This window comes from Odocoileus virginianus, chromosome 6 (assembly GCF_023699985.2).
Source record: "Odocoileus virginianus isolate 20LAN1187 ecotype Illinois chromosome 6, Ovbor_1.2, whole genome shotgun sequence".
Lineage (NCBI taxonomy): Eukaryota > Metazoa > Chordata > Mammalia > Artiodactyla > Cervidae > Odocoileus > Odocoileus virginianus.
Window position 1 is genome coordinate 74,243,482 of NC_069679.1, and position 27,069 is coordinate 74,270,550.

The 27,069-nt window shown below is 40.1% G+C and overlaps 1 protein-coding gene across 14 annotated transcripts in view; it reads left to right on the forward strand.

The window, feature by feature from the left end:
• Window positions 1-27,069, forward strand: part of TTLL5 (tubulin tyrosine ligase like 5) — a 315,511-nt gene that overhangs the window by 281,239 nt on the left and 7,203 nt on the right. For 10 of the 14 annotated variants that reach the window (XM_020875764.2, XM_020875763.2, XM_020875766.2 and 7 more), the window contains one exon: window positions 22,458-22,543. The exons of 3 other annotated variants lie outside the window; for them this stretch is intronic. In XM_020875764.2, coding sequence (XP_020731423.2) covers window positions 22,458-22,543 — 86 coding nt within the window. Of the gene's footprint in view, window positions 1-22,457; window positions 22,544-27,069 lie in introns of those variants that run through there. One more of the 14 variants, XM_070469660.1, reaches the window with a different exon arrangement.

Consider the following 27,069-nt stretch of genomic DNA (forward strand, 5'->3'; position numbering starts at 1 on the left):
AACATTTTGTTCTGACCACAGTGTTATGAAACAAGAAATCAATTGCAGGAAGAAAAATGGGAAAAGAACAAACATGGAGACTAAACAACATGCTACTGAAAAACCAATGGGTCAATGAGGAAATCAAAGAAGAAATCAGAATTTACCTCAAGACAAATGAAACTGGAAACACAACACTCCAAAATCTATGGATACAGCAAAAGCAGTTCTAAGAGGGAAGTTTATAGTGATAAAGACCTTCCTCAAGAAACAAGAAAAATCTCAAATAAACAATCTAACCCACCACCTAAAGGAATTAGAAAAAGAGAAACAAATAAGTCCCAAAGTCAGCAGAAGAAAGGAAATAATAAAGATCAGAAAGGAAATAAGTAAAATGAGACCAAAAAAAAAAAAAAAAACACATAAGCAATGGAAAAGAACAATGAAATCATGAACTGATTTTTTAAAAAGATAAATGAAACTGATACTACATTAGCCAGGTTCACCAGGAAGAAAAGAGGATCCAAATAAAATAAGAAATGAGAGAGGAGAAATAACTGATACCACAGAGATAGAAAAAATCATAAGAGAATACTATGAATACTATGTGGCAACAGTTGGACAACCTGGAAGAAATGACAAGTTTCTAGAAACTAAGACCATGTCAAGACTGAATCAAGAAGAAATGGACAGTTTGAACAGTTACTAGTAGTGGTATTGAATTTGTAATTGAAAAAGAAAAAAAAAAACAACTCCTGGCAAATAAAAGTCCAGAACTGGATGACTTCACAGGAGAATTCTACCAAACACATAAAGAAGAGCTAATACCTATTCTTCTTAAACAATTCCAAAAAATTGAAGAGAACAGAACATTCCCAAATTCATTCTACTAAGCCGTATTACCTTGATACCAAAACCAGACAAAGATGTTTTAAAAAATAAAAGAAAATTACAGGTCAATATCTTTGATGAATACAGGTGCAAAAATCTCAACAAAATATTAACAAATCAAATCCAACAGTATTTAAAAATGATCATACAACATGATCAATCTAGATGAATTTCAGGCCCACAAGGATGGTTCTACACTTACAAATCAACTAGTGTGATACAATTCTTGTTACTCCTATTTGTCATAGTATTGGAAATCCTAGCTGCAGCAGTCAGACAAGAAAAAGAAATAAAAGTCATCCAAATTTGACAGGGAAGGAGTAAAACTGTCACTATTTGCAGAGGAGTAAAACTGTCACTATTTGCAGATGACAAGCTTTTATATATAAACCTTAAACTCTCCACCCAAAAAACTATTAGAACTAATATGTGATTTCAGTAAAAATTGCAGGATATAATATACATAACTCTGTTTTTGTCTAATATACTAATAACTATCAGAAGGAGAAAAGTTTAAAAAATCCCATTTAAAATTGCATCAAAAAGAATAGAAATAAACTTAACCAAGGAAGTGAAAGCCCTACTCTTAACACTATAAAATGTTGATGAAGGAAACTGAAGGTGACACAAAGAGATGGAAAGATACCCATTGCTCTTGGGTTGGAAGAATTAATATTGTTAAAATGCCATACTACTCACAGAAATCTACAGATTTAACGAAATCCCTAGTAAATTATCCATGACATTTTTCAAAGAACTAATAAATCAAATAATCCCTAAAATTTATATGGAGCCATAGAAGACCTTGAACTGCTGAAGCTATCTTGAGAGAAAAGAATGAAGTTGAAGGTATTGTCCTTCCAGACTTCAGACTGTACTTACAAAGCCACAGTAATCAAAACAGCATGGTACTGACACAAAAACAGACACATAGATCAATGGAACTAGAGAGCCCAAAAATAAACCCATGCACCTATGGTCATTAATCTACAATCAAGGAGATAAGAATATACAGTGGAGAAAAGACTATCTCTTCAGTAAGTCCTGGGAGAACTGGACAAGTACATGTAAAACAGTGAGATTAGGATATTTCCTCACTCTCTATTCAAAAGTCAACTCAAAATTAAAGACCTAAATGTAAGACTGGAAACCACAGGACTCCTAGAAGAATACATAGGCAGAATACTGTTTGACATAAATCATGTAGTATTTTTTGGATCTGTCACCTGAGGATAAAGAAAGAAATGCACAAATAAATAAATGGAACCTAATTAAACTTAAAAGCTTTTGCATAGCAAAGGGAGCCATTGACAAAATGAAAAGACAACCTACTGAATAGGAGAAAATACTTGCAAATGTTATGACCAACAAGGGGTTAATATTCCAAAATATATTAGCAATTCATACAACTCAATGACAAAAAGGCAAATAGCCCAATTAAAAGAAAAACGGGCAGAAGATTTGACTAAACATTTTTCCAAAGACATACAGATGGTCCACAGGCACATATAAAGATCTAAACATTGCTGCTTGTAAAGAAATATAAATCAAAATAACAGAGATATCACATCATACCTGTCAAAATGGGTATCATCAAAGAGAACACTAATAATAAATGTTGGCGAAGATGAGGAGAAAAGGGAACCCCCTCATACACTTGTTGGTGGGAATATAATTTGCTGTAGCCACTATGGAAAACAGTATGGAGATGCCTCAAAACCTAAAAATAGAAATACCATATGATCCAGCAATTCCACTCCTGGGTATATATCCATAAACACTGAAAACACTAATTTGAAAAAATACAAGCAGCCCACTGCTCATAGCAGCACTATTTAAAGTAGCCAAGATATGGAAACAACCCAATTTTTCATCAACAATCGAGTGGATAAAGAAGCTGTAGAGTGTGTGTGTGTGTGTATTACTCAGTCATAAATATGTCATATTTGTATATAATATATATGTCATACTAGGTATGTAAATATACTCGTAATTTATACTCATAATCATATGAGATTATGATTATAAGAATATAATCTCATAATCATATGAGATTTATCCCATAAATCATATGATTTATGACCCATAATCAGTCATAAATATATATATATATATATATAATATTGAAAGTGAAAGTGAAGTTGTTCAGTCGTGTCCGACTCTTTGCGACCCCGTGGACTGTAGCCCACCAGGCTCCTCCATCCATGGGATTCTCCAGGCAAGAATACTAGAGTGGGTTGCCATTTCATTCTCCAGAGGATCCTTCCGACCCAGGGATCGAACTGAGGTCTTCCGCATTGCAGGCAAACGCTTTAACCTTTGAGTCACCAGGGAAGCCCAATAGATATATAATATTACTCAGTCATAAAAATAATGAAATTCTGTCATTTGCAGCAATGTGGATGGGCCTACAGAATATTATGCTGAGTGGAATAAGTCAGACAGAAAAAGATAAATACCATATGCTATCACTTATATGTGGTATCTAAAAATAAATGTATATCCAAACCTAAACAGAATCACAGATACAGAAAACAAACTAGTGGTTCCAGTGGAGAAGGGGGAGGGGCAAGATAGTGGTTTGGGATTAAGAGATAAAACTAGTATGTATAAACTAGATAAGCAACAAGGATATATTTTTCAACACAGGAAATTAGAGCTATTATTTTGTAATAACTTTTAATAGAGTATAATCTGTGGAAATAACAGATTGCTGTGCTGTACACTTGAAACTAATGTAATATCATAAATCAACTATACTTCAATTTGAAAAAAAAGAATTGAATGAAGGTGAAAAGATGTATATCTTTGAAAGGCACCATAAAGAAAGTGAAAAGAGCCCGCAGGATGGAAGAAAGCATTTGTGAATCATATGTCTGGCAAGTAAACTCTATTCAGATTACATATGGATCTCTTAGAGCTCAACAATAAAAAGACAGATAACCCAATTTTTAAAATGAACAATGAATTTGAATTTTTACAAATGGGCAATAAGCACATGAAAAGATGCATGGTTAGTCATTAGAGAAATGCAAATCAAAACTACAAAAAGAGACCACTTCACACCCAATAAAAAGTCAGGTAATAAGTGTTGGTGAGGATTCGGAGAAATTGGAACCCTAGAGTCTTGCTGGTGGGAATGTAAAACACAACTGCTTTAGGAAGAGTTTGTTGATTTCTCAAACATTTAAGCATAGCGTTACCATGTGACCCAGCAGTTCTCTTTCTAAGTATTAACATATATCAGGAGAAATGAAAACATATGTTTATATAAAATCTGTACATGAGTGTGCATAGCAGCATTACTCAGTAACGAACATGTAGAAACAACCTAAATGTCTATCAGATAATGAATGGATAAACAATGTGATGTGTATGTACAGTGGAATATTATTCAGCCATAAAAAAGAATGAAGTACTAGTACATGCTTACCACATGGATGAACCTTGAAAATATAGTGCTAAGTAAAGGACTACATGTTGTAGATTCTATGTATGTGCAATGTCTAGAACAAGTCTGTAGAGACAGAAAGTAGATCAGTAGGTCCCTGGACTAGAGTAGGGGAAGGGGGACTGAGGAGTGACTGCCAATAGTCATAAGGTTTTGTTTCTTGGAGTGTTTTTTTATAAGTAATAAAAATGTTCTAAAAGTAGGTGGGGTGATGGGTATACTATACCCTGAAATACACTTTAAATAGGTGAATTTTATTAGTGTATGAAATAGATCTTAGACCTTTACAAAGTTAGTAGTTGATACCTAAAAAGTAAAAAACAGAACAAAAAGCCTTCAGTGTAAGCAGTGAAAATGCGTTCAGTTCAGTTCAGTTGCTCAGTTGTGACCAACTCTTTGCAACCCCATGAATTGCAGCACGCCAGGCCTCCCTGTCCATCACCAACTCCCAGAGTCCACTCAAACCCATGTCCATTGAGTCAGTGATGCCATCCAGCCATCGTATCCTCTGTCATCCCCTTCTCCTCCTGCCCCCAATCCCTCCTAGCATCAGGGTCTTTTCCAATGAGTCAACTCTTCGCATGAGGTGGCCAAAGTATTGGAGTTTCAGCTTCAGGATCAGTCCTTCCAATGAACACCCAGGACTGATCTCCTTTAGGATGGACTGGTTGGATCTCCTTGCAGTCCAAGGGACTCTCAAGAGTCTTCTCCAACACCACAGTTCAAAAGCATCAATTCTTTGGCGCTCAGCTTTCTTCACAGTCCAGCTCTCACATCCATACATGACCACTAGAAAAACCATAGCCTTGACTAGATGGACCTTTGTTGGCAAAGTAATGTCTCTGCTTTTTAATATGCTATCTGGGTTGGTCATAACTTTCCCTCCAAGGAGTAAGCGTCTTTTAATTTCATGGCTGCATTCACCATCTGCAGTGATTTTGGGTCTCCAAAAGATAAAGTCTGACACTGTTTCCCCATCTATTTCATTAACTTCTTACTAAAGAATTTAACAAAATTCTTTAATGAAACCTTATACACAAAGTATTTATTCATGTTCATTAATTCAGCAATTAATTGACTGCCTTCCTTGTGCTAGGTGTGCTTTCAAGGTCCTAGGTAGAAAGATGCCTGGCTTTAGCTTTGTCTCCTCTTTTTTAGGCTTCCAAGGAAGGTGGTATGCCTGGGGGGACAACAGCTGTCTCTGGGCCTGGCTTCACTTGCTTTTTCCCCGTTTGGAAAGGTGTCGGATATTTCTGTTGCCTTAGTCAGCACGGAGCAAGGAGGACCCTGATTATAGTTTCAGAGCCTTAAGCTTCACCTCATGCTCCAAATCCAAGACAGAGCAGCTGAGAATGGGGCTAGCCGTGCCACCAATTGCTTCTCCCCCATTGTTAATCCCTTTAATTCTGCCGTCCACAGGCACCCCTCCCTTCACACTGTCCCGTTGCCCACTTGTGATACGACTGAGCAAGTGGTTTTGGCTTTGAAAGGTGATTCTTAGAGACACCTCAAGTGACCCAGCCCCTGGCTTGCGGGGATGCTCTTGATGTTCATTACCACGGGGCACCGGAGATATTCTGTGGGCAGATACCACTTACAGTCAAGCCTGGTCTGAAAGAAGGTAGCTGCCGCTGACTCCCCTGCAGTCCTGGCCTCAGTGCTGGGGTCACGAGAGGGAGCAGCCTATCAGTGCGAAGTGTAAACAGTGAGAAGCCGCCAGTCTCTTGGTTCTTACAGAAGAGTTTATGATACTTGAGTTCCAAATCACTTTAAGCATGGAACAACTGGCTTTGTGATGATTATATACATAGGTGTGTGTGTGTGTGTGTGTGTGTGTGTGTGTATTATATGCTTTATTCCTGCTTTGCTGTGTCATCCCCTGGTCAAGACACTATAGTTTATTTTAAAGCTTGTCTATCTCTCTCACAAACCTTGAGTCCAGGAGTTGGTGATGGACAGGGAGGCCTGGCGTGCTGCAGTCCAAGGGGTCGCAAAGCGTCGCACACGACTGAGTGACTGAACTGCACTGAACTGAATTCTTTACGACCAAAAGGGGGAAAAAATGAGTCACTTTTCAGTCTATGTGTCCTTTTTTCACAGAGCCCTAGAATTAAGCTAATTCTAATTTCTCCCTCTTCTCAAACTGGTGAGTTTATCAGCATCGTAAGATGTTTATTACATTTGCAAAAGAATGCTTCCCGGTGGCTTATGGAAAGAGAAATCCAGTTGGGTTTTGTGGGGTAAGAGCTGGTGCTGGGCCTTCCCCAGCCGCTGCTGTCTTGCGTGCCTCTCTGACCCCCACCCTCATGCCCCTGGTGCTGCAGAGCCTGAGGAAAGCCTCTCCGCCCCTCCCGGGTTCTCCCCTCACTGCAGTCGGAAGGGGAGTAGCAGGAAATGGAATCTGCCCGGGTCATGGGATTTTTTTTGAAAGAAACAAAGCACGATCTGATGAAGAGCAGGTTAATCCTGCTATTTCATTTCCCTTTCAGAAAGGGCGGGGGCAGGATTGTGATATGAAGTATTTGGTTTCACATCTGTTCCAGGAATTATCCCCGGCATAAATCCACTTTTCTTTTAAGCATCCTAAAGCATCCCAGGGAGCTCCTCCTCCCGGAGCACCCTCCCCACCCCTAGAGTTTATTTCATGGCCACAGAGCAGCTGACAGGCTCCCCAAGAAATCATCCTGTCATTGCTAGAGCAGGAGAGCATCTCTGAGGGCATTCTGAAGTCAGAATGTCTGTGGGTCAGCGGTATCAGTTCTGTGCTGTGCTCTCCAGGGAGAGTTTAGGAGAAAAAGTGCTTAGCACACCAGCAGTGTGGCACAATATAGGAAGAGGACCCAATTTAAAAATCAAAGGAACTGGCTGTCAGCTCACCTTCGCTACTATTTGTGTGATCTTGAGCAAGTCACCAAACCTCTTCAGGCTCAAAGCCCCCATCTGTGGAATTAGGGCAGTGTCTCCCAGCATGTGCTCCAAAATGCAGGTCGTCACAGTCAAACAAATTTGAGAAATGCCATTTATTCTATGCCTTTTCTTAAAGAGGCATAATATATATTAGTCTATTTAAAGGCTGTGAGGAATCTTTCAGTAAAGAAACTTGTTTTTTTTCCCCTAGCATTTCTCAAATTTATCTGACCTGAAGTCGTTTTTCCTATGATGCTGATTAATATCTTGACACTGAGAAATGAAGTTCAACTCCAGAATGCTTCAAGTCTATAATCTGTTACATGTTATACTTAAAAACCTCAATAAAATAACTTTTCAACTTTCAAATCTTATTCATGGAGAAAGGAAAAACAATTTCACTTGTGGCAAGGTGACTTCTGGTTTTAAAAACTGAACTTAAGGGCCAAAGCAATTACTCAAAGAAACACAGGCTTGTAAATAGAGTTTTGAAAACGTTTTCTGGAGCTGCTATTTTCTCTTTCTGCCTTTGAGATGTTTAGCATTCTAATGTCGCCTTCGAGTGTGTGGTGGGAACTTTCTATGAATAATTACATTCAACACACTAGTAAGTGCACGTAAGGAATAACAAACTAAGTGAAACACAAGATTCCCAACCTTAATTCAGAGAATAAATATATACACAAGGAAAAACAACTTCAGAGTGAAGCAAAATCCAAATTCATATTTTGACAAATGTTAATATACGCAGATGGTCCCCAACTTTAGATGACTGAACTTAACAGTTTTTTTCCTTTTATGATGGTCTGAAAGCAATATACATTTGGCAGAAACCATACTTTAAATTTTGAATTTTGGTATTTTCCTGGGCTAGATGTTATGCTCTCTCGTGATGCTCAGCAGTGAACACAGCCTCCAGCCAGTCAGGTGATCATGAGGATTGACAGCTGGTACACGTCCAACCACTCTGTACCGAGAAAAGTCTGTTGTACTCTGCTTTCAGTACAGTTAGTCAACAAATTACATGAGATATTCAGTTGTTGTTTAGTTGCTAGGTCGTGTCCGACTCTTTTGCGACCCCATGGACTGTAGCCCACCAGGCTCCTCTGTCCATGGGATTTACCTCTCCAGAATACTGGAGTGCGTGCCATTTCCTTCTCCAGGGGATCTTCCTGACCCAGAGCTCGAACCTGCATCTCCTACATTGGCCAGTGGATTCTTTACCACTAAGCCCCAGGGAAGCCCCAAGATATTCAATACTTTATTCCAAAACAGGCTTTGTTTTTACCAATTTTGCCTGATTGCAGGCTAATGTAAATGTTCTGAGTATGTTTAAGGTAGACCAGGCCAAGCTATGATGTTCAGTAGGTTAGGTGTATTAAGGTGTATTAATGTAAGTAAACATGAAACCCAAAATTCAAGGAATAACTGGATCAGGGGTCAAATGGAAGATATATGAAGGAGAAATATGAAAACAGGATCAAGCAACGCAGTAGTTTTAGTAACTTAAGAAAGTAGTGACTTCACCTGATATAAAATTATTCACCTGGGACTGAAATTAAGTTCTGACTAAGATCAACGATAGCAGACAATACTAACATCATTAAAAAAAAAAACACTAATAATAAACCTTGTAAGGAATGAATAAGAATAGTTTACTTAATCACTCAGTTTGAAGAAATATCCACATCTTTAAAGTGTTCATCTTTAATAATAATGAATTTTAGATAAGGTTGCCTTTCCTCTTTCTCATCTCTCTGAAAACTTCTTAGTCACTTTTATAAAGCTTTTCATCCTCTGCTTACTTGTGGATTTTCATTCTTTAGAATCCTGCCTTTGAGGGAGGTTTATTACAGGGCCAAGCAAGGAGAATGGGTGGCTTATGCTCGAAATGCCTATGGTTTTGGGGGAGAAGTTTTTATTGGCAGAATTTGGGGTGAGAGCTGCAGGGTACATGACTTTCTTCTGATTGGCTGGTGGTGAGGTAACAGGGTGGTGTTCTGGGAGTCTTGTGCTCAGCCTGAGCTTACCATCCTCCACCTGGATATGGGCCTTAGTTCTTTCCATAATTCTGGCTGACCTCCATTTGACAGTTCCAGACCTGTGCCTCCAGCCAGGGCCTTCATGTATGGCTTCACAGATGAGTTGTGCAGTGCATAATTCTGGAAATACTATGTACATAAAGCATGTCTGTAGCAGCTCTTCTCCAGCCCAAACTTCTCTCTGGATGTCTGTATCCCAGATACCTCTACATGTCTGGTCTACATGTCTGTCCTGAAAGTCTCACAGTCATTGCAGACCCACCACATCCAAAACTGTGCTCATCATCTTCTTGGCTACACTCCCCTTATGGTCCCTCCCTGTTTACCTTCATTAAAGTGAAGCCAGAAACCTAAGAACCATTCCAGCTACTCCCATCGACCCACACATCCCACTGGTTATCAGTTATTATACTTTCCCCTTTAAATAGGGAAAAGATCTTATGTCTGATCTCATTCATTTTCTCAGACTTACTATATCACTTTTTGTTTGAATTACTGTAGTGTTTTCCATACAGGTCTCTTTGCCCTCAACCTCATTCTGCTTTTATCCTCCACACTGTTCTTAGTGGTCTTTTGAAAACAATTATAATTATGATACTTGCCCAGTAAAAGTTTTTCAAAAGCTTTCCTACAAGTGCAAAATCCTTCAGTGGGTAACCAAAGCCCTTTGTGGTCCACTCTCTTCTCTATCCGTGTGTTCCACTACTCTCCCAACACATACCTTTAAATTCCAGCCGTTCTAAACTGTTTGCTGCACACTATGTGCCATTCCACAAGATGCTTCCTCTTTGCAGAAACCCAGGCTCACCTTGGCCAACTGCAGCCGTGCTTCCACTCCCAGGTCTTGTCATCTCTCCCACAGTCCTTCACTGACCACAGTGCCCACTTCCTCCTCTAACCATCAACTCCTGCAATACCCTTTGCTTTCCTCTGTAATGGAATTTTCTAAAATATGTTATTTTATTTTACTCATTGACTTCTATCACTAGATTGTAAACCTGAGAATTAGAAATTATATCATTCACCTCTATATCACCAATACTTTTCATAGTGCTGGGCACTTAGTAGGTATTCAGTAAGTGAATTCGGGATAAATGGTCAGTTTCAGTTACTATTATAAAATGTAACACTCACCAAATAAGTCTCTGGACATTATTAGATCAACTATACAATGTTCACATTTTGTAAACTTGGAACATTTTAATAACTATTTCTATCCTTTTCTGTCCGTTGAACTTCTTGGAGAGTAAGAGAAAAGACTTCATGAAACTTCACCAGCTTCAACCAGCTTTTTCCTGGTGTTCAAGGGCTATGTTCTTTCCTTCACCAGAAAACCATGTGGGGAATAGAACAGACATATAGTAGAGTACCTACCTTTAATAGGTTTAAGATGTTAAATCCACTACTTGTTAACTCTAAAAAGATGAGATTTAATTACTGTATGTAAAATAGATAGCCAATAGGAATTTGCTGTATGTCTCAGGAAACTCAAACAGGGGCTCTGTGTCAACCTAGAGGGCTGGGACGGGGAGGGAGAGGGGAGGGAGATTCAAGAGGGAGGGGATGTATGTGTACCTATGGCTGATCCAGGTTGAAGTTTGACAGAAAGCAACAAAATTCTGTACAGCAATTCTCCTTCAATTAAAAAACTAGTTAATTTTAAAAAGATAAGGAGATTTAAATATAAATCTTCTAAGACTGACCCAGTAGCAAACTACAGGGGAGTATGTGCCCATACCTTATGAATTGATCATTTTCAGAATGTAGCTATTTGCTTATACATACACAGCCCCCAGAGGGGGAAAATGTAAGATAAAGTGTCAGTTAACTGAAATTCTTATTTTTTTTTTAGTTTTTTTACCCATAACTTCAAGGAGGAAAGATGCAGATAGCAAATATGTCAGGTGACTATAGTAGGAAATCCTGGACTTAGATTCTGTTACCATACTTACCACTTAGGAACTGTGCAATTTTGAACAAGTTAGTTAACTCCTACAGGGTCAGTTTCATCATCTGTAAAATGGAAATACATTCATTTAAAAGTAGTTTTTGAATCCCTACTATGTATCAGATCCTTTGCTTGGCACCTGAATTAAAACAGCTGCAGCATCTTCCTCATGGGCTAACTGTGAAAACTAGCTGAGATATTGCTTGTGAAAATATTGTTTTGGTTTTTTTTTTTTTAATCAAGCAACACATAGAACAGTTTCAGTCTTCAGTCATCAGAGACTGGGGCAGAAAAGTACACTGATTCATTTGCAGTAAGGTTTGAAGCAAAGAAAAATTGGGCCTTAACCCCATGTAACAAAGAAGTTCAAGTAGCCTAAATATTCTTTGCCCAAGCAACCCAGCTAAGACCGGTTTTTCTTTGTTGATAGGTGAAGTTATTGTTATTTTTATCTATTGCTGCATAACAAATTTTACCCCAGAATCATGGCTTAAAAGAACAGAATTTATCATCTCAGTTTCTATGAGTCAGGCTTCCTAGCTTAGCAGGGAACCTCTGGCCTAAGGTCTCTCGTGAGGTGGCCAGTCAGGTGGGAGCTGTGATCTCATCTGAAGGCTTAACTGGGGAATCTGCTTCTAGGCACACTCATGTGGTAATGGGAAAACCTCTTTCCATTCAGTCCTCTCCAAAGGACCTCTGCATGAACTGAAATGTGACCCCATTACAGGTTTGTATGTGAAATTTTAACCCCCCAGAACCTCAGAATGTGACTATTTTTGGAGATAGGGCCTCCACAGGGGTTGTTAAGTTAAAAGGAGACTCTTGGGGTGGGCCCTAATCCAATCCAACTGGTGTCTTTGTAAGAAGAGGGAATTTGGACATGCAGAGAATCATCAGGGATGCACTCAGAGGAAGGACCCTTTGAGGACCCAGGAAGAAGATGGCTATGTGTAAGTCTAGGGGAGAGGCCTTAGAAAGAACCAGAGCACACTTTGATCTTAAACTGCCAACCTCCTGAACTGTGCGAAAATAAATTTCTGTTGTTTAAGCCAACCATTCTGTGGTTATTGCAGCCTGAGCAGACCAATACATGGCAACTGGCCTCCCCTGACCAAGCAATACGGGAGAGAACAAGAAAGCACCCAAGGCGGAAGCCACTGTCTTTTTATAACTTAACCTTGGAAGTGACATCCCACAATTTTTGTTGTGTTGTCTTTTTAAGTCTGATCTGTACTCAGGAAAGGAAATTACATAAGGGCGTGAGTACCAGCGGGCAGGCATCACACGAGGCCGCTCTGAAGGCTGCCTACCACACCAGTTTTGTTTTTAGTAAAGGAAAAATAAAAAGTCAGGAGATGGACAAATTGGCGGTTTTTACATGGTAGATTCAACTTCATCAAATACACGAACACTCCCTTACTGATGCAGTCTAGGCCACACTACCATTCTGTGAAGCTAAGATAGTTCTGATCTGGCCGATAGAAATTTTTGACATTTAGGACAAGTTTTTCTGGGAGTGAAAAAGAGCACTTTATAGACTTGATTGAAGAGAACTGGTACAGTGGAGCCTTAAGTCTATGTCTAATACAGTGCTTCTCAACCAACAGCGCATAGCAGTGGGGAAAGAGGAGGGTAGCAACCATAAGTTTAAAAAAGCATGTCAAGCTACAATATAATTTTATGTATGGAGAGTGATAGGAAATTTATGGCTTTCATAAAACAAACTGCAGAAAGTAAAATCTTGACTGGCAGAGCATAGGTTATAAAAGGTCGAGAAACTACTGTAATCACTCTTTTGTTGTTAATAGACAAAAAGAGGGATACAAGATAGTAGCTTAGAAATGGGCATGCAGTGAACCATAAAACCCAAAGAGAGAGGATACAGTTGAGAAAATTCAGTGAAAAGTAATAAAAATGACGAGTGGGAGGTACGGATTAGTTTGGAAGATAAATATAAAATAACAGACATATTCAGGAGCCTTTCGAGAACTAATAGGAAGATCTTTACAAGAGAAGGATGGATGATAGTTAAAACTCAAGCTTTAGTTCAAAGGATGCAAGTGACATCTGCTTTGTGGTGATAGTGAGTTGACCTCTGAATCCTCAGAAAGTACGCTGTGTTTCCAGTAGTTTTAGCCTCTAATATTAGTAGCATTGTCAGCTTGATTGTCTCATGTTTGTCTAACCATCAGCATCTAGGTGGCAAAGCTGTCATTATTCCCACCCAAGGTCAAACCTCTCTTCACCTGCAGCCCTCTTTTTGGTCTCTAAAATGATGCTAATGTGAGGTTAAACTCTCTCTTTACCTTCCAGAGGACTCTAAGAGCTATCACTTGTAATAACATCTCCAAATATTAAGCTCTGATAACTTGGCTCCTACTTTGCTGGAACTCCCCTGTGGGTGGCCCTTTGTTTTAGGAGAGGAAGAGACTGTTTCCTGTTATCTCCTGGTTGCACGATAACAAGATGACAGACTGGTTCTGGGGTCCATTTCAGTTTTCCTTACAAAAAGCTGTGGAACCAGAGAGTGAGACAGTGGAAAGATCTCAGATGACCCATGCTGAAATGGTGTCTTGGAATTTGAATAATATTTCTATGGGTTACCTAAAGAGTTCTCCTAAAGTAGATGTTTATGATGGTATGGAACAATTTCAGAAATGTATTGTTAAGTGAAAAACTTTTTTAAATTCTACTGTAGGTTATGCTCCCATTTGTGTAAAAAGGGGAGAAGTAATATATGTTTATGATATATTTGTTTGTATGAAAGTGAAAGTCGCTCAGTCACGTCCAACTCTTTGCGACCCCATGGACTATAGCCTGCTAGGCTCCTCTGTCCATGGAATTCTCCAGGCCAGAATACTGGAGTGGGTAACTGTTCCGTTCTCCAGGGGATCTTCCCAACCCAGGTCTCCCACATTGCAGGCGGATTCTTTACCGTTTGAGCCCAGGGAAGCCCCTCATTTGTTTGTGTGGGCATAGACTATTCTGATAAGGATATAGACAATGCATAGCAATAACAGAGTGCAGGGTAGAAGAGACACTTTTAACTCTATACCCTTTTGTACTGTTTGGTTTCTTTCTTTTTTTTTTTTTAAACCTGTGTACAGATTGCTTTTTAAAAGCACAAATAAAAGCAGTGTTTTGAAGAGAAAGACCTTGGGGCATTCTCTGGTGGTTCAGTGGTTAGGACTCCATGCTTTCACTGCCGTGGACTCAGGCTCAATCCCCGGTCAGGGACCCACAGGCCACATGATGTGCCCCCAAAGGGGGAAATAAAGACCTTGAAGAAATGAAATTTAAGTTGTTATATAAAAGCCTTCAAACTCACTCATGTCCAACTTTTTGCGACCCCATGGACTATACAGTCTCCAGGCCAGAATATTGGAGCGGGTAGCCTTTCCCTTCTCCAGGGGTTCTTCCTAACCCAGGGATAGAACCCAAGTCTCCCACATTACAGGTGGATTCTTTGCCAGCTGAGTTACGAGGGAAGCCCAAGAATACTGGAGTGGGTAGCCTATACCTTCTCCAGGGGATCTTCCTGTCCCAGGAATCAAACTGGGGTCTCCTGCATTACAGGCAGATTCTTTACCAACTGAGGTATCAAGGAAGCCCAGTGTAAGCCGTTTTAAATTGAACCTTGATAACTGAGAGCACCCAGCATTGTGGATGAGTGGGACAGATAATGCTCTTCATATTTTATTTTTATGAATTTCATATTTCAATTTTTTTCTCCCAGTTTTATTGAGATATAGTTAACATACACCACTGGACAAGTTTAAGGTATATGGCATAATGATTTTATGAAAACTCCAATACTTTGGCCATCTGATGCAAAGAACTGACTTATTGGAAAAGACCCTGATGCTGGGAAAGATTGAAGGTGGGAGGAGAAGGGGATGACAGAGGATGAGATGGTTGGATAGCATCACTGACTCAATGGACATGAATTGGAGCAAACTCTGGGACTTGGTGATGGACAGGGAAGCCTGTAACCATGGGGTCTCAAAGAGTTGGACACAACTGAGCGACTGAACTGAACGGATAATGATTTTACTTACACACATCATGAAATGATTATCATAATAAGTTTAGGGAATATTTATCACCTCATATAGAAATGAAATTAAAGAAATAGAGAAAAAATTTTTTCTTGTGATGAGAACTCCTAGGATTTACTCTCAACTTTTATATGCAACATCCAGCAGTGTTAATTATAATTTATCATGTTGCGTGTTACATCCCTAGTTCTTATCTTATAACTGGAAGTTTGTACCTTTTGATCACCCTCATCTAATTCTCCTTCCCTCCATCCCCTGCATCTGATAACCACAAATCTGATCTCTTTCTGTGTGTGTGTTTGTTTTTGAAGTATATCTGACCTACAACACTATGTTAATTCCTGTTACACAAAATAGTGATTTTGGTATTTCTTTACATTTCAAAGTGATCATCATGATAAGTCTAGTTATGTCACCATACAAAAGTATTACATAGTTATTTGCTTTATGCTCCACACAATACATGTTTTGATTTCCCCACCTTTACATTTACGGGTTTTATGCTGGGAAAGATTGAAGGCAGCAAAAGGAGAAGGGGGAGGCAGAGGATGAGATGGGTAGCATCATGCATGACTCAACAGACATGAATATGAGCAAAGTCCAGGGGATAGTGAAGGACCGGGGAGCCTGGCGCGCTGCAGTCCACGGGGCCGCAGTGGTCGGACATGACGACTCAGCAGCTTAGCAACACACGTGTCAGACGTCTTCCTGCTTTGTGTGTCCCTTAACAACTTACTGTGGCTCAGACGATTTTCCTGCTTTTGTCCTTTAACCTTCCTGCTAGCTTTATGGGCTTCCCTAGTAGCTCAGATGGTAAAGAGTCCATCTCTGATGTGGGAGACCTGGGTTCGACCCCTGGGTCGGGAAGATCCCCTGGAGGAGGGCATGGCAACCCACTCAGGTATTCTTGCCTGGAGGATCCCCATGGACAGAGGAGCCTGGTGGGCTACAGTCCCTGGGGTCACGAAGAGTCGGACACGACTGAAGCAGCTAAGCAAGCACAGCACTAGCTTTATACACAGCTGATTTACCACCTTTCCTGTATATTTGCCTTTACCAATGAAACTTTTCCTTTCATAGTTTTCATTTTCCTAGTTGTAGCCTTTTGTTTTTCACTAGAGAAGTCCCTTCGGTATTTCTTGTGAGGCTGTTTTGGTGGTACTAAACTTTTTGGTGGTTCTTATCTATAAAACTTTTGATCTCTCCATCATATCTAAACGAAAGTCTCGCCAGGTACTCTTGGTTGCAGGTTTTTCCCTTTCATCACTTGAAAGTTTCTGCTGAAAAGTCAGCTGATAGTGTTATGGAGTTCCTCTGTGTGTGACTTGTTGCCTTTCCCTTGCTGCCTTTCTCTTGCTGCTTTTAATATTCTCTGTCTTTAATTTTTGCCATTTTAATTACAGTGTGTCTAGGTGTGACCTTCTTTGGATTGATTCTGTCTGGGAGAGTCTGTACTTCCTGGATAGTATTTTAGAAGTCAGATGATGGCTGAACATTAAATTCAGAAAAGCCTTCTCAAAAGCCAGGGAGAAGTCAAAACTGGATGTAGAGTTTAGCAGTGGCCCTTAGAGCTCCCTGTCAGTGGACAAATTCTCCTGAGGGAAAGGAGCAATAAAGTGCAAAGGAGAAAAGGAGCCGGTGGAGGAGTGCAAGGAGCCAGCCTCCAGAGGAGGCAGCTGGATATTTCGTAACCTCAGAGAACCACGTAGGCGAGGTCAAGAAGGTGGAAATGATCAATGAGCTCAGATGCTAAGATCGGTGATATTTGATTCCCTGTGAATAAGATTTTGTTAAATGTGGTCATTTTCATATGGATACTGTCCTGTAGATTGCTTTACAATTTTCAGAATGTCTTCATGTGAATTATCTTACAACAATCCACTGAAATAACACAATTTCTGTATTACAATAAAGAAAAGGAAACTCAGAGAGATGGTGATTTTCCTAAGGTTACTGCTGGTACCACTTACTTTCTCCACGTGATCAGTCTTGGGGATGCTGAAGGCTGGTTCAGAGATGCCGGGGCTGGGAGGTTGGTCCCCTCTGGCGCCCAGGAGGCTTGTCACCCCAGCGGCTACGCTCTCATTCGGCACCTCCTGGGAACAGTATCTGCTGGCCTCTCAGCTTAGCTTCCTGTGCACTGCTGAGGAATGTGATTGTCTAGACTCTAGAGCAGTGGCTTTTAAACTGTGGGTCATGACCTACGAGTGGGTCATCGAATCAATTTAGTGGGTCACAGCCAGACTCACGAGAGCCCGCCGTGCCGGCCTCTTCTTAGTCCTGCCTTCAGTGACTTCATGCTGCTTACTTGAACTCAGCTGTGGTGGAAAACAGCCAGCAACATGAAGTCGGGGCTTTTGTTTGCTTATTTTACCACAAAGAGCTAGTTGTTAAATATTTACTAGCATACCACTGGTTGTAATGGTCAATTCTTCCTCCCTCCTCCCACAGTGGAACAGAATGGAGTAGAAAGAAAAATTACCCAGTTCCATCTATGGTAAAAGTAAGAATTATTCTGTGAGACTTTAAGTCATAAAGCTACTTACGGGTGTGTTCACATGAGATGTAGTTTCTACTAAGCGTTGCAGTTTTTAAAAAGCTTGAAAGTCACTGGTTTAGGTTCATTTACTTTCCTCAGGTAATTGAACATCTGCTGTTCTGATCCTTGGTATCCGGTAGCCTTTTTGAATTAATGCTGCATTTACCGTAGGAGGAATGAGACTGAAGTTTTATCAGGCCAAAAATAATTGTTCTAGAATAGGAAAGATCCCTCTATACATCAGTGCTTTTGAACTCAAAGCTATATAAAAATTTGTTCTTAAACCTAAGATTTTTTACAGTGATCATGAATTTATCCTATAGTCAGAAAACAATAATCATTATTAAATTCCAAAGATTAGAATGTTAGTAAATAGAAGAAATCAGATTAAAGTTCATAGCATTGTGTCACTCTATCACTCTTCATTTCTAGAACTCTCTATAAAGAAATTAAATCTTTTTTAACTTCTTATTGTTACTGTATTTTTCTTGATTTTACTGAAGTATAGTGATTTATGATGTATTAATTTCTGCTGTACGGCAGTGGTTCACTTACCCACATATGTACTTTTTCATGTTCTTTTCCATTTTGGTCTATTGTGCTAAACTGAATATAGCTCCCTGTGCTATACGGTAGAACCTTTTTGTTTATCCGTCCTATATATACCAGTTTGCATCTACTAATTCGAAACTCCCAGTCCTATCCTCCTCGCCTTCCCTCTCCCTCTTGTCAACCACAAGTCTGTTCCCTTATGTCTGTGAATCTGTTTCTGTTTTGTAGATAACTCCATTTGTGTCATATTATAGATTCCACATACAAGTTATAATCGTATGGTATTTGTCTTTTTCTGGCTTCACTTAGTATGATAATCTCTAGGTCCATCCATGTTGCTGTAGATGTCATTATTTCACTCATTTTTATGGCTGATTAATATTCCATTGTGTGCATATCTATGACATCTTCTTTATGCACTCATCTGTCAGTGGACATTTAGGTTATTTCCATGTCTTGGCTGTTGTAAATAGTGATGCTGTGAACATTGACATGCATATATCTTTTTGAATTATACTTTTGTCTCAGTATATGCCCAGGAGTGGGATTGCTGGATCATATGGCAGTTTGGGGGGGCTTTTCTGGTAGCTTAGCTGGTAAAGAATCCACCTGCAGTGCAGGAGACCCTGGTTCAATTCCTGGGTCATGAAGATGTGCTGGAGAAAGGATAGGCTACCCACTCTAGTATTCTTGGGCTTTCCCAGTGGCTCAAGAAGGTAAAGATCCGCCTCCAATGCAGGAGACCTAGGTTCGATCCCTAGGTTGGGATGATCCCCTGGAAAACAGAGTGGCTACCCACTCCACTATTCTTGCCTGGAGAATTCCATAGACAGAGGAGCCTGGTGGGCTACAGTCCATGGGAGTGCAAAGAATTGGACATGACTGAGCAACTTTCACTTTTTGTGGCAACTCTATTTTTAGTTTTTTAGCGTACCTTCATCCTGTTCTCCACAGTGGCTGCACCAGTTTACATTCCTACCAGCTGTGTAAGAGGGTTCCTTTTTCTCCGTACCCTGTCCAACTTTTATTATTAGTAGGCTTTCAAAACTACAATGAGGTAATACCACCTCACACCAGTCAGAATGACCATCATTAAAAAGTCTACTTAATTAATTAATTTCTTATGCAGTTAATTACTCTCTTATGCAAATCAAAACTACAGTGAGGTACCACCTCACACCAGTCAGAATGACCATCATTAAATTTGCATAAGAAATCAATTCTTTTCAAGAAGGTAAAAACTTTCTGTGAAACAAATCATTTCCCTTTTAATGATTTAGTGATTTATTTTATAAATCCAGATTTATTTACAGGTATATTATATATAAACATTTTATATATAGATATTATATATAAACATATAAAAATATGTAAACATATATAAATGTATATATATCTCATATATACTTAAGTGAATTATGCTTCACAGCTAGATAGTTGTAGATAGATTGTAGAATTATTAATAGATCCCAAGCAGTTTTATTTAGATCAGCCTTGCAATTTTTAAATTTTCAAAAAAAAAGGAAATTATTAAATGCTCATGTCAAAAAAAGGGCTTCCCTGGTGGCTCAGACAGTAAAGAATCTATCTGCATGCCGGAGACCCTGGTTCGATCCCTGGGTCAAGAAGATCCCCTGGAGAAGGAAATGGCAATCCACTCCAATATTCTTGCCTGGAGAACTCCATGGACAAGAGGAGCCTGGTGGGCTCCAGTTTAGATAGAGTTGCAAAGGATCAGAATACTACTGAAGCTGAAGAGCAAGCAGCATGAGCATGCCAAAAAAAAAGCTCTATGCAAGTATGTTAAATAGTCTGCCCTTAGTATACTCTATCTGAGCTGGTAAAGAATCTGCCTGCAATGCAGGAGACCTGGGTTCAATCCCTGGGTTTGGAAGATCCCCTGGAGAAGGGAAAGGCTGCCCACTCTAATATTCTGGCCTGGAGAATTCCATGGACTGTATAGTCCATGGGTTCGCGAAGAATCTAACATGACTGAGCGACTTGCACTTGAATGTAGTTAAAAAAAAGAAACACTTCTGACTGAGTGACATCTGAAAGTCATTCTCATAGATTTGTATCTTTCTGTTCCATGCTGTAACTTTATCATGCTTATCTTAGGGTTTATTGTAATAAGAAAATGACCCCAAATAAGGGTAATATGGTTTTTACAGGTCTGTAAGCAACCCACTCCAGTACTCTTGCCTGGAGAATCCTATGGACGAAGGAGTCTGGTGGGCTACAGTCCACGGGGTCACATAGAGTCGGACATGACTGAGTAACTTCACTTCACTTAAGAATGAAATATACTTTCAGAGATTCATTGGGTACAACTTTCTGAGAAGAATTAGGCTTATTGTCTATGTGACTTTAGTTCTTTGCAGTAGAATTCCTTTAAACGGCAATTAAAACTATTCAATGCTCATTTGCATAGAAAGTACATCTCCCCCCACGGATGGTCTCTTGAGCTCATGTTGGTTTTGGCATCAGAGAATTACACCAAGCGCCTGTATTTTTTAAAATGCAGGAGCGTTTCTGGGAGGGCGTGGGAGTCCGGTGGTGCTGCTGAGGCGGGTCAGCTCCCTTCTCCCGTGTGGCCGCGTGTCAGCGTGGCTCGGGGGCTGCCTTTGCTCTGAGCAGACCCCTGGCAGCTGCGCCCGGTGCCCGTGTCACCCAAGCAGGGTTTCCTAAAGCGGGCCTTTTGCTCTCGTGCCTGTGTGGTTCATCCCTGCGTACTCGAGCTGTGCCCAGGAGAGGGGGGAGGGCAGCAGGTCGGCCTCACTCCCAGCTGTCCCCTTTCTCCTCGTGTCACTCGGGATAAAAATAAAGTGACTCATTCACTCTCTTTCTTACCAAACCAGAATGCTGCTGGGGTCCTACCAGGGTGACTCAGATCAGCTGGAAAGGCCTTAGGGGCAAATCCAAGGCTCAACTTTAAAAACTTTTTGCATTTAGGTAATTTTAAAAATTAATTTTCTCTTACTCACTTCAGACCTTGGAGGGAGAAAGATCACTCCAGTTATATCATGTTGGTTGAGGTCCGGGCCGTCTTTATTGGAATGGAAGTCGTGATGACGTTCTGTATTTTCTCGACTAGAAAAGCCATGATCAGAGGATCTCACCGGAAATCTGCACACCTTTCCCTGAGACAGCTGATGAGAGGGTGGTAGAGCACCGGTCTGAAGCGTAATTGCTGCTTATCACACCAGGCCTTTTGCCGCTTAAAAAAGCAGTCTGTATTGTTAGTTAGAAGCCTTTTACTTCCCATTGGGAACTGTGCTACTGATCATTTCCACGGCATGGAAATGATGCAGTATTTACCATGCAGTCCCCCTGTAAATACTTGCACACCAAAATACTAGGAGCTCGGATCACATAAAGATTTGTAAGACATGGTCTCTGCCCTTAAAAGAGCGTCGCAGGGGAAATAACGGACATGTGCAAGACACAGTCCCCTCCCCTCCCCACCCCCTAAAAAAGGTCCAAGAAACTGGGGCAATTTAGGGAAGTCTGTCCACCATTCGGGGCTTGGGGAACGTGTGCCTTAAAGTGAGCATGGAGTGTGGATCTGCTGTGCCTCCTTTACTCCCAGGTACCTCTAATGGTATGTTTCACCTTCGCAAATGTTGCCCCATGTTTAAAAATATTTTTATGCACTGTATTAAAGTAATAGAAGGCAGTTACTTTAATCTGGTGCTAGGCTGGAAGAAAAATTGGGTTTGTTGGACCCTGGTAGTTGCCAAACCAGTATAATGTAGTTTACAGGTGCTTTACAATTTTCAAAAGTAACTCTGGTTTTATGCCTGTGTTGCTTCTTGACTTTAGAACCAACCTAATAAGATAACTTTATTTGATAAAAGCCAAGTGTATAAATAGATAGTATGATCCATAGACATTTGACCAAAAAACAAGAAAGCATTTCCACGCTAGGACATCAAAGCAAAAAGAAGATGGTATAACTTCAATGGCCTTTTTTTTTTTTTTTAAAGTCCTACAAAAAAGAACTGGGCTGTGATCATGGCCGCAAAGGCAAGGAGGGGGAAAATGCAGTAACATTATCATTCTGTATACCTTTCCTGCCCCAATTATCCAGCACCGGGTCACCAGGCAGGAGAAGGGATGGAAGCAGCCCTCAACCAGAATTATGGCAGATGTAAGGGACAACAGGCCAATCTCAAGGTGAGAGTCTAACCGGAGACCTTTCACATAAAGATGGGACTCCACAGGGCTATATTCTCCTTGGAAAGTTTAACCAGAAATAAACAAACCACCCACCTGACCTTAACCAGAAATAAACAAACCACCCACCTGACCTCCACTGCTCAGGCACTGAAAGAAATTGCCTGTCTTAAACCTTGGTTGTGAGTGAGATGGAGTAGGGGACTCTACCCTGTTCATTTACAACCCTATTCCCTAGGTGCTTCAAAAAACTTCAAACTCAGAATTTTGTTTAAGTAGTCCTAAGCTAGTAGTGGCCCCAGGCACCCAGTAGAATTAAATACATTTTTTTTTCTGGAGAAATCCTCCTTCAACTCAAATCTCAGATAATTCCCACAGGTAACATTTTAAGAACCATGATATCACAGTTTAGCAAAGAAGGAAACATGGCGCCGTACATCAAAGTCAGCGAAAATAACAGCTGACAACATCAGACCTGTAAAAACCAAGATGCTGAAATAACTAGAAGTACAATTTTAAAAATATTTTCTCAAAGACAAATATTGTATATTAATGTGTATTTATGAAATCTAGAAAGATGGTACTGATGAACCTATTTGCAGGGCAGCGATAGAGACACAGACGTAGAGAACAGACGTGTGGACATAGGTAGGCAGGGAGTGGGGATGGATCGAGAGAGTAGCATGAGAACATATACACTAACATACGTGAAACAGACAGTGGGAACTCAAACCGGAGATCGGTGACAACCTCGAGGGGTGGGATAGGGTGGGGAGTGGGAGGGAGGCTCAAGAGGAAGGGGACATATATTTATACCCCTACGGCTGATCCATGTTGATGTATGACAGAAACCACCACAATATTATAATTATCCTTCAATTAAAAATAAATAGATTTTTTAAAAAATAGCTAAAAACAAACAAAAAAACTTGCTCATATGTTTAGAGAAATGAAAGGAGGGAGTGAAACTATGAGTAAAACCAAGAGATTAAAATTATGACCAAACAGATTTGAAACAGAACTAAGCATCACTTTCAGAATTGAAAAAAATATAGTACTTAAAGTTTAAAAGTCAACAGATGGGCTTCAGTACAGATTAGATCCAGCTAAAGAGAGATTCAGTGAGCTGAAGTTGTATTTAAAGAAACTATCTGAAATGTACAGAAAAAAATAACGGTGGAAGACCAAATGAAAAGCCCTGTGTATGTGAAGTTGCTCAGTCTTGTCCGACTCTTTGCAACCCCATGGACTGTGGCCCACCAGGCTCCTCTGTCCATGGGATTTTCCAGGCAAGAATACTGGAGTGGGTTGCCATTTCCTTCTCCAGGAGATCTTCCCCACCCAGGGATTGAACCCGGGTCTCCCACATTGTAGACAGACACTTTACCATCTGAGCCACCAGGGAAGTCATATAGAGGAGCCGTAATAGATATCTAATTGGAGTTCTGGAAAGAAAAATGGGACAGGGGCAATATTTGAAGAGTTAATGGCTAAAAACTTTTCAAAGCTGATGAAAGATACACAAATTGCAGTGAATCACAAGAAATCCACAACTAGACACACCATACTTAAACTTTAGAATATCAGAAACAAAGGAAAGATGTTAAAAGCAGCTAGAGAGAAAAGAAGCCTTACCAAAGGACGCCAGCATACTTCTCAGCAGAGATAGTGGAAACCTTACCATTGGTGACAAGAAAGAATTGCCAAACCTAAAGCATTTTTAAAGCATGAGGATGAGAAAAAATACACTTTTTAACATACAAAGCCCTGAAGAATTTGCCGCTAACAAACTGCCACAAAAGGAAAGAACCTAACGAATGTATTTCAAATAGAGAAAGATGATAACAGAAAAAGGTCTGAGATGCAAGAAGGAATTATGAGCAAAGACTGTGTAAAAATATGGGCAAATGTAAACATAATAACCAGTAAAGTAATAATGATGTTCTTATGAGGTTAAAAGGGAGAGGGAGGGAATGAAAATATCCAACATCAGTATCATATAAATCAAGAGAGAAGGTATGATCAGAGTCAGACATTTAACCTGACATGATACAATGGAAAGGTGAAGATATTGATTAACTTCAGCCAGACATACTTTATACAAATGCAGAAGTGTAGAGTAATTACTAATTACAAATGTGAAACTTCTAAAATAGTAGAGAGGAAATGAGATGAGAAAAATGATAAATCTATAAGAAAACACGGAAAAGGTGGAACAAATAGAAAACATGATTTAAGATCGTAGAAATAAATAAAAATATTAGTAATTATGGAAATGTGAATGAACTAAATGTTCAGTGAGAGTCAGAGACTGATTCATCGGACAAATACTTACCGAGCATCTACTATGTGAAAATTCCATGGACAAAGGAGCGTGGCCAACTACCGTTCGTGGGATTGCCAAAGGGTCTTAGCACTAAACCACACTGTGCGCTACACGCTAGGGTCAGCACTAGGCTCACAGCTCAGAGCAGTGAACAGAACAACCAAAAATCCCTAATGGGAGAGAGAGAAACACAAATGGTGCATTAGAGAGTGGTGAGTGTTCTAGAGAAAAAGTGAAGCCGTGAAAGGAAACGGGGCGTGAGGAGAAGCACTCTTCTAAACAGAGGAGTCAGGAAGGGTGGCGTGTGAGTGAGACCTGACGGGGGCGAGGGCCTGAGCTGGCGGGGATGAGGGAAGGGGATCCCAAGCAGGGGACCAGCACGAGCACCTGCCTTGGAAGAGATCATGGCTGCGTGCTTGGGAAAGAGAAGCAGGACAGTAGGGAGCAAGGAAGAGTGGGCACAGATGGGCCTCAGAGATGATGAGGGGTCAGATCATGAAGACCCCACAAGCTAAGGAAAGGACTTGTACTTTCCTTCTGAGGGAAGTGTGAGCTGTCAGAGCGTTCGGGGTAGAGGCGTGCAGGGGCTGACTTTGGATCTAATATCATCTCTGTGGCTGCTGCGTCAGACGGGGCAAGATAGTAGCAGTGGAGGTGGGGCGAAGTAGTCAACCAGAGGAGGATACATTGTTAGCCTCGGTTTTAAGCAGCCACTTGTAGGCTATTTAAAATTAGAGATACATCTCAACCATAAGTATATAAAAAAGCATGAAAGGAAAAGTTGGAAAAAGATATACTAGGAGGGTGCAGTTATAGTCATCAGACAAAATAGATTTTAAGGCAAAAAATATATTGAAAAATAAAAGGGATCACTACATTTTGGCAATAAGTTCTAAAGATTCACCAGGAAAGTATTTAACCTTTCTTTGTGTACTTATTTTAACTAGCATATTGACTGATTTTTAAAATTAAATAAACTTAACAGAACCACAGAGAGAAACAGACAAATCCATCTTCGTTATGGAATGTTTTAATGTAACTCAGTAACTGGTAGATCAAGCAGTCTGAAAATCTTGAAAACATTTTAGGAAGTTTAAACTACTCAGTTAACAGACTTGACATAATAGATATGTATAGAACATCATGCTATGTAAGTGCGTAATAAACATTACTATTTGTAGAAACTATGTAGTAGGCTTTAAATCACATTTCAAAGACCATCTTCCTTGATCACAATCCAATAATAGAAGGATAAGTAGAAGAGTCTCATGTGTTTAGAAATGAAGAAAGAGTTAATTCATCAAAAAAGTCATAGTTGGGAAACACTTTATCAAAACCTGAGGAATATTAAAGGCAAATTTATGCTAGGGGAAGGGGAGAGGCTGAAAGTTAATGTGCTAAGTGTCTGACTTAAGTTAAAAAAAGAACAACAACAAATTCAAAGATAATAAAGAAAAAAGAGGAAATTAGCAAAATAGAAAATAAACATAGGGTTGTGAGGAACAAATAGAGACATTATACATCCCTCAGAGATAAAACAGATGGTAGGTAGATACTATGGATAACCTTGTTTTGATACATTTTTAAAACTTTGTTGAGATGGATGTGTGTGCTTAGTCATTCAGTTGCGTCCAACTCTTTGTGACCCCATGGACTGTAGCCCACCAGGCTCCTCTGTCCACAGGGATTCTCTAGGCAAGAATACTGGAGTGGGTTGCCATGCCCTCCTCCAGGGTATCTTCCTAACCCAGGGATTGAACACAGGTCTCCCACATTGCAGGCTGATTCTTTACCATCTGAGCCACCAGGGAAGCCCAAGAATACTGGGGTGGGCAGCCTATCCCTTCTCCAGGGGATCTTCCTGACCCAGGAATCAAACTGGCATATCCTACATTGCAGGCAGATTCTTTACCAACTCAGCTACCAGAGATGGATACAATTTTAGTATTTAGCTTACAAAAATTTACTAAAGAAGAAATATAAAGCCCAAATATTCTTTTACTTATTAGGAAATTGAGTCAAGAACAAGTCTTCTCACAAGCTCAACCCTAGGCTTTTATAGTTTTACTGGACATCCAAGAACCACACATACGAATCTTCTATAAACTGTTCCAGAGTCAAGGAAAAGGGGGGACACCCTAACTATTATTATCATCTTAATATCAAGACCTAACAAAGACAGTCTACCCCAAAACTGCTG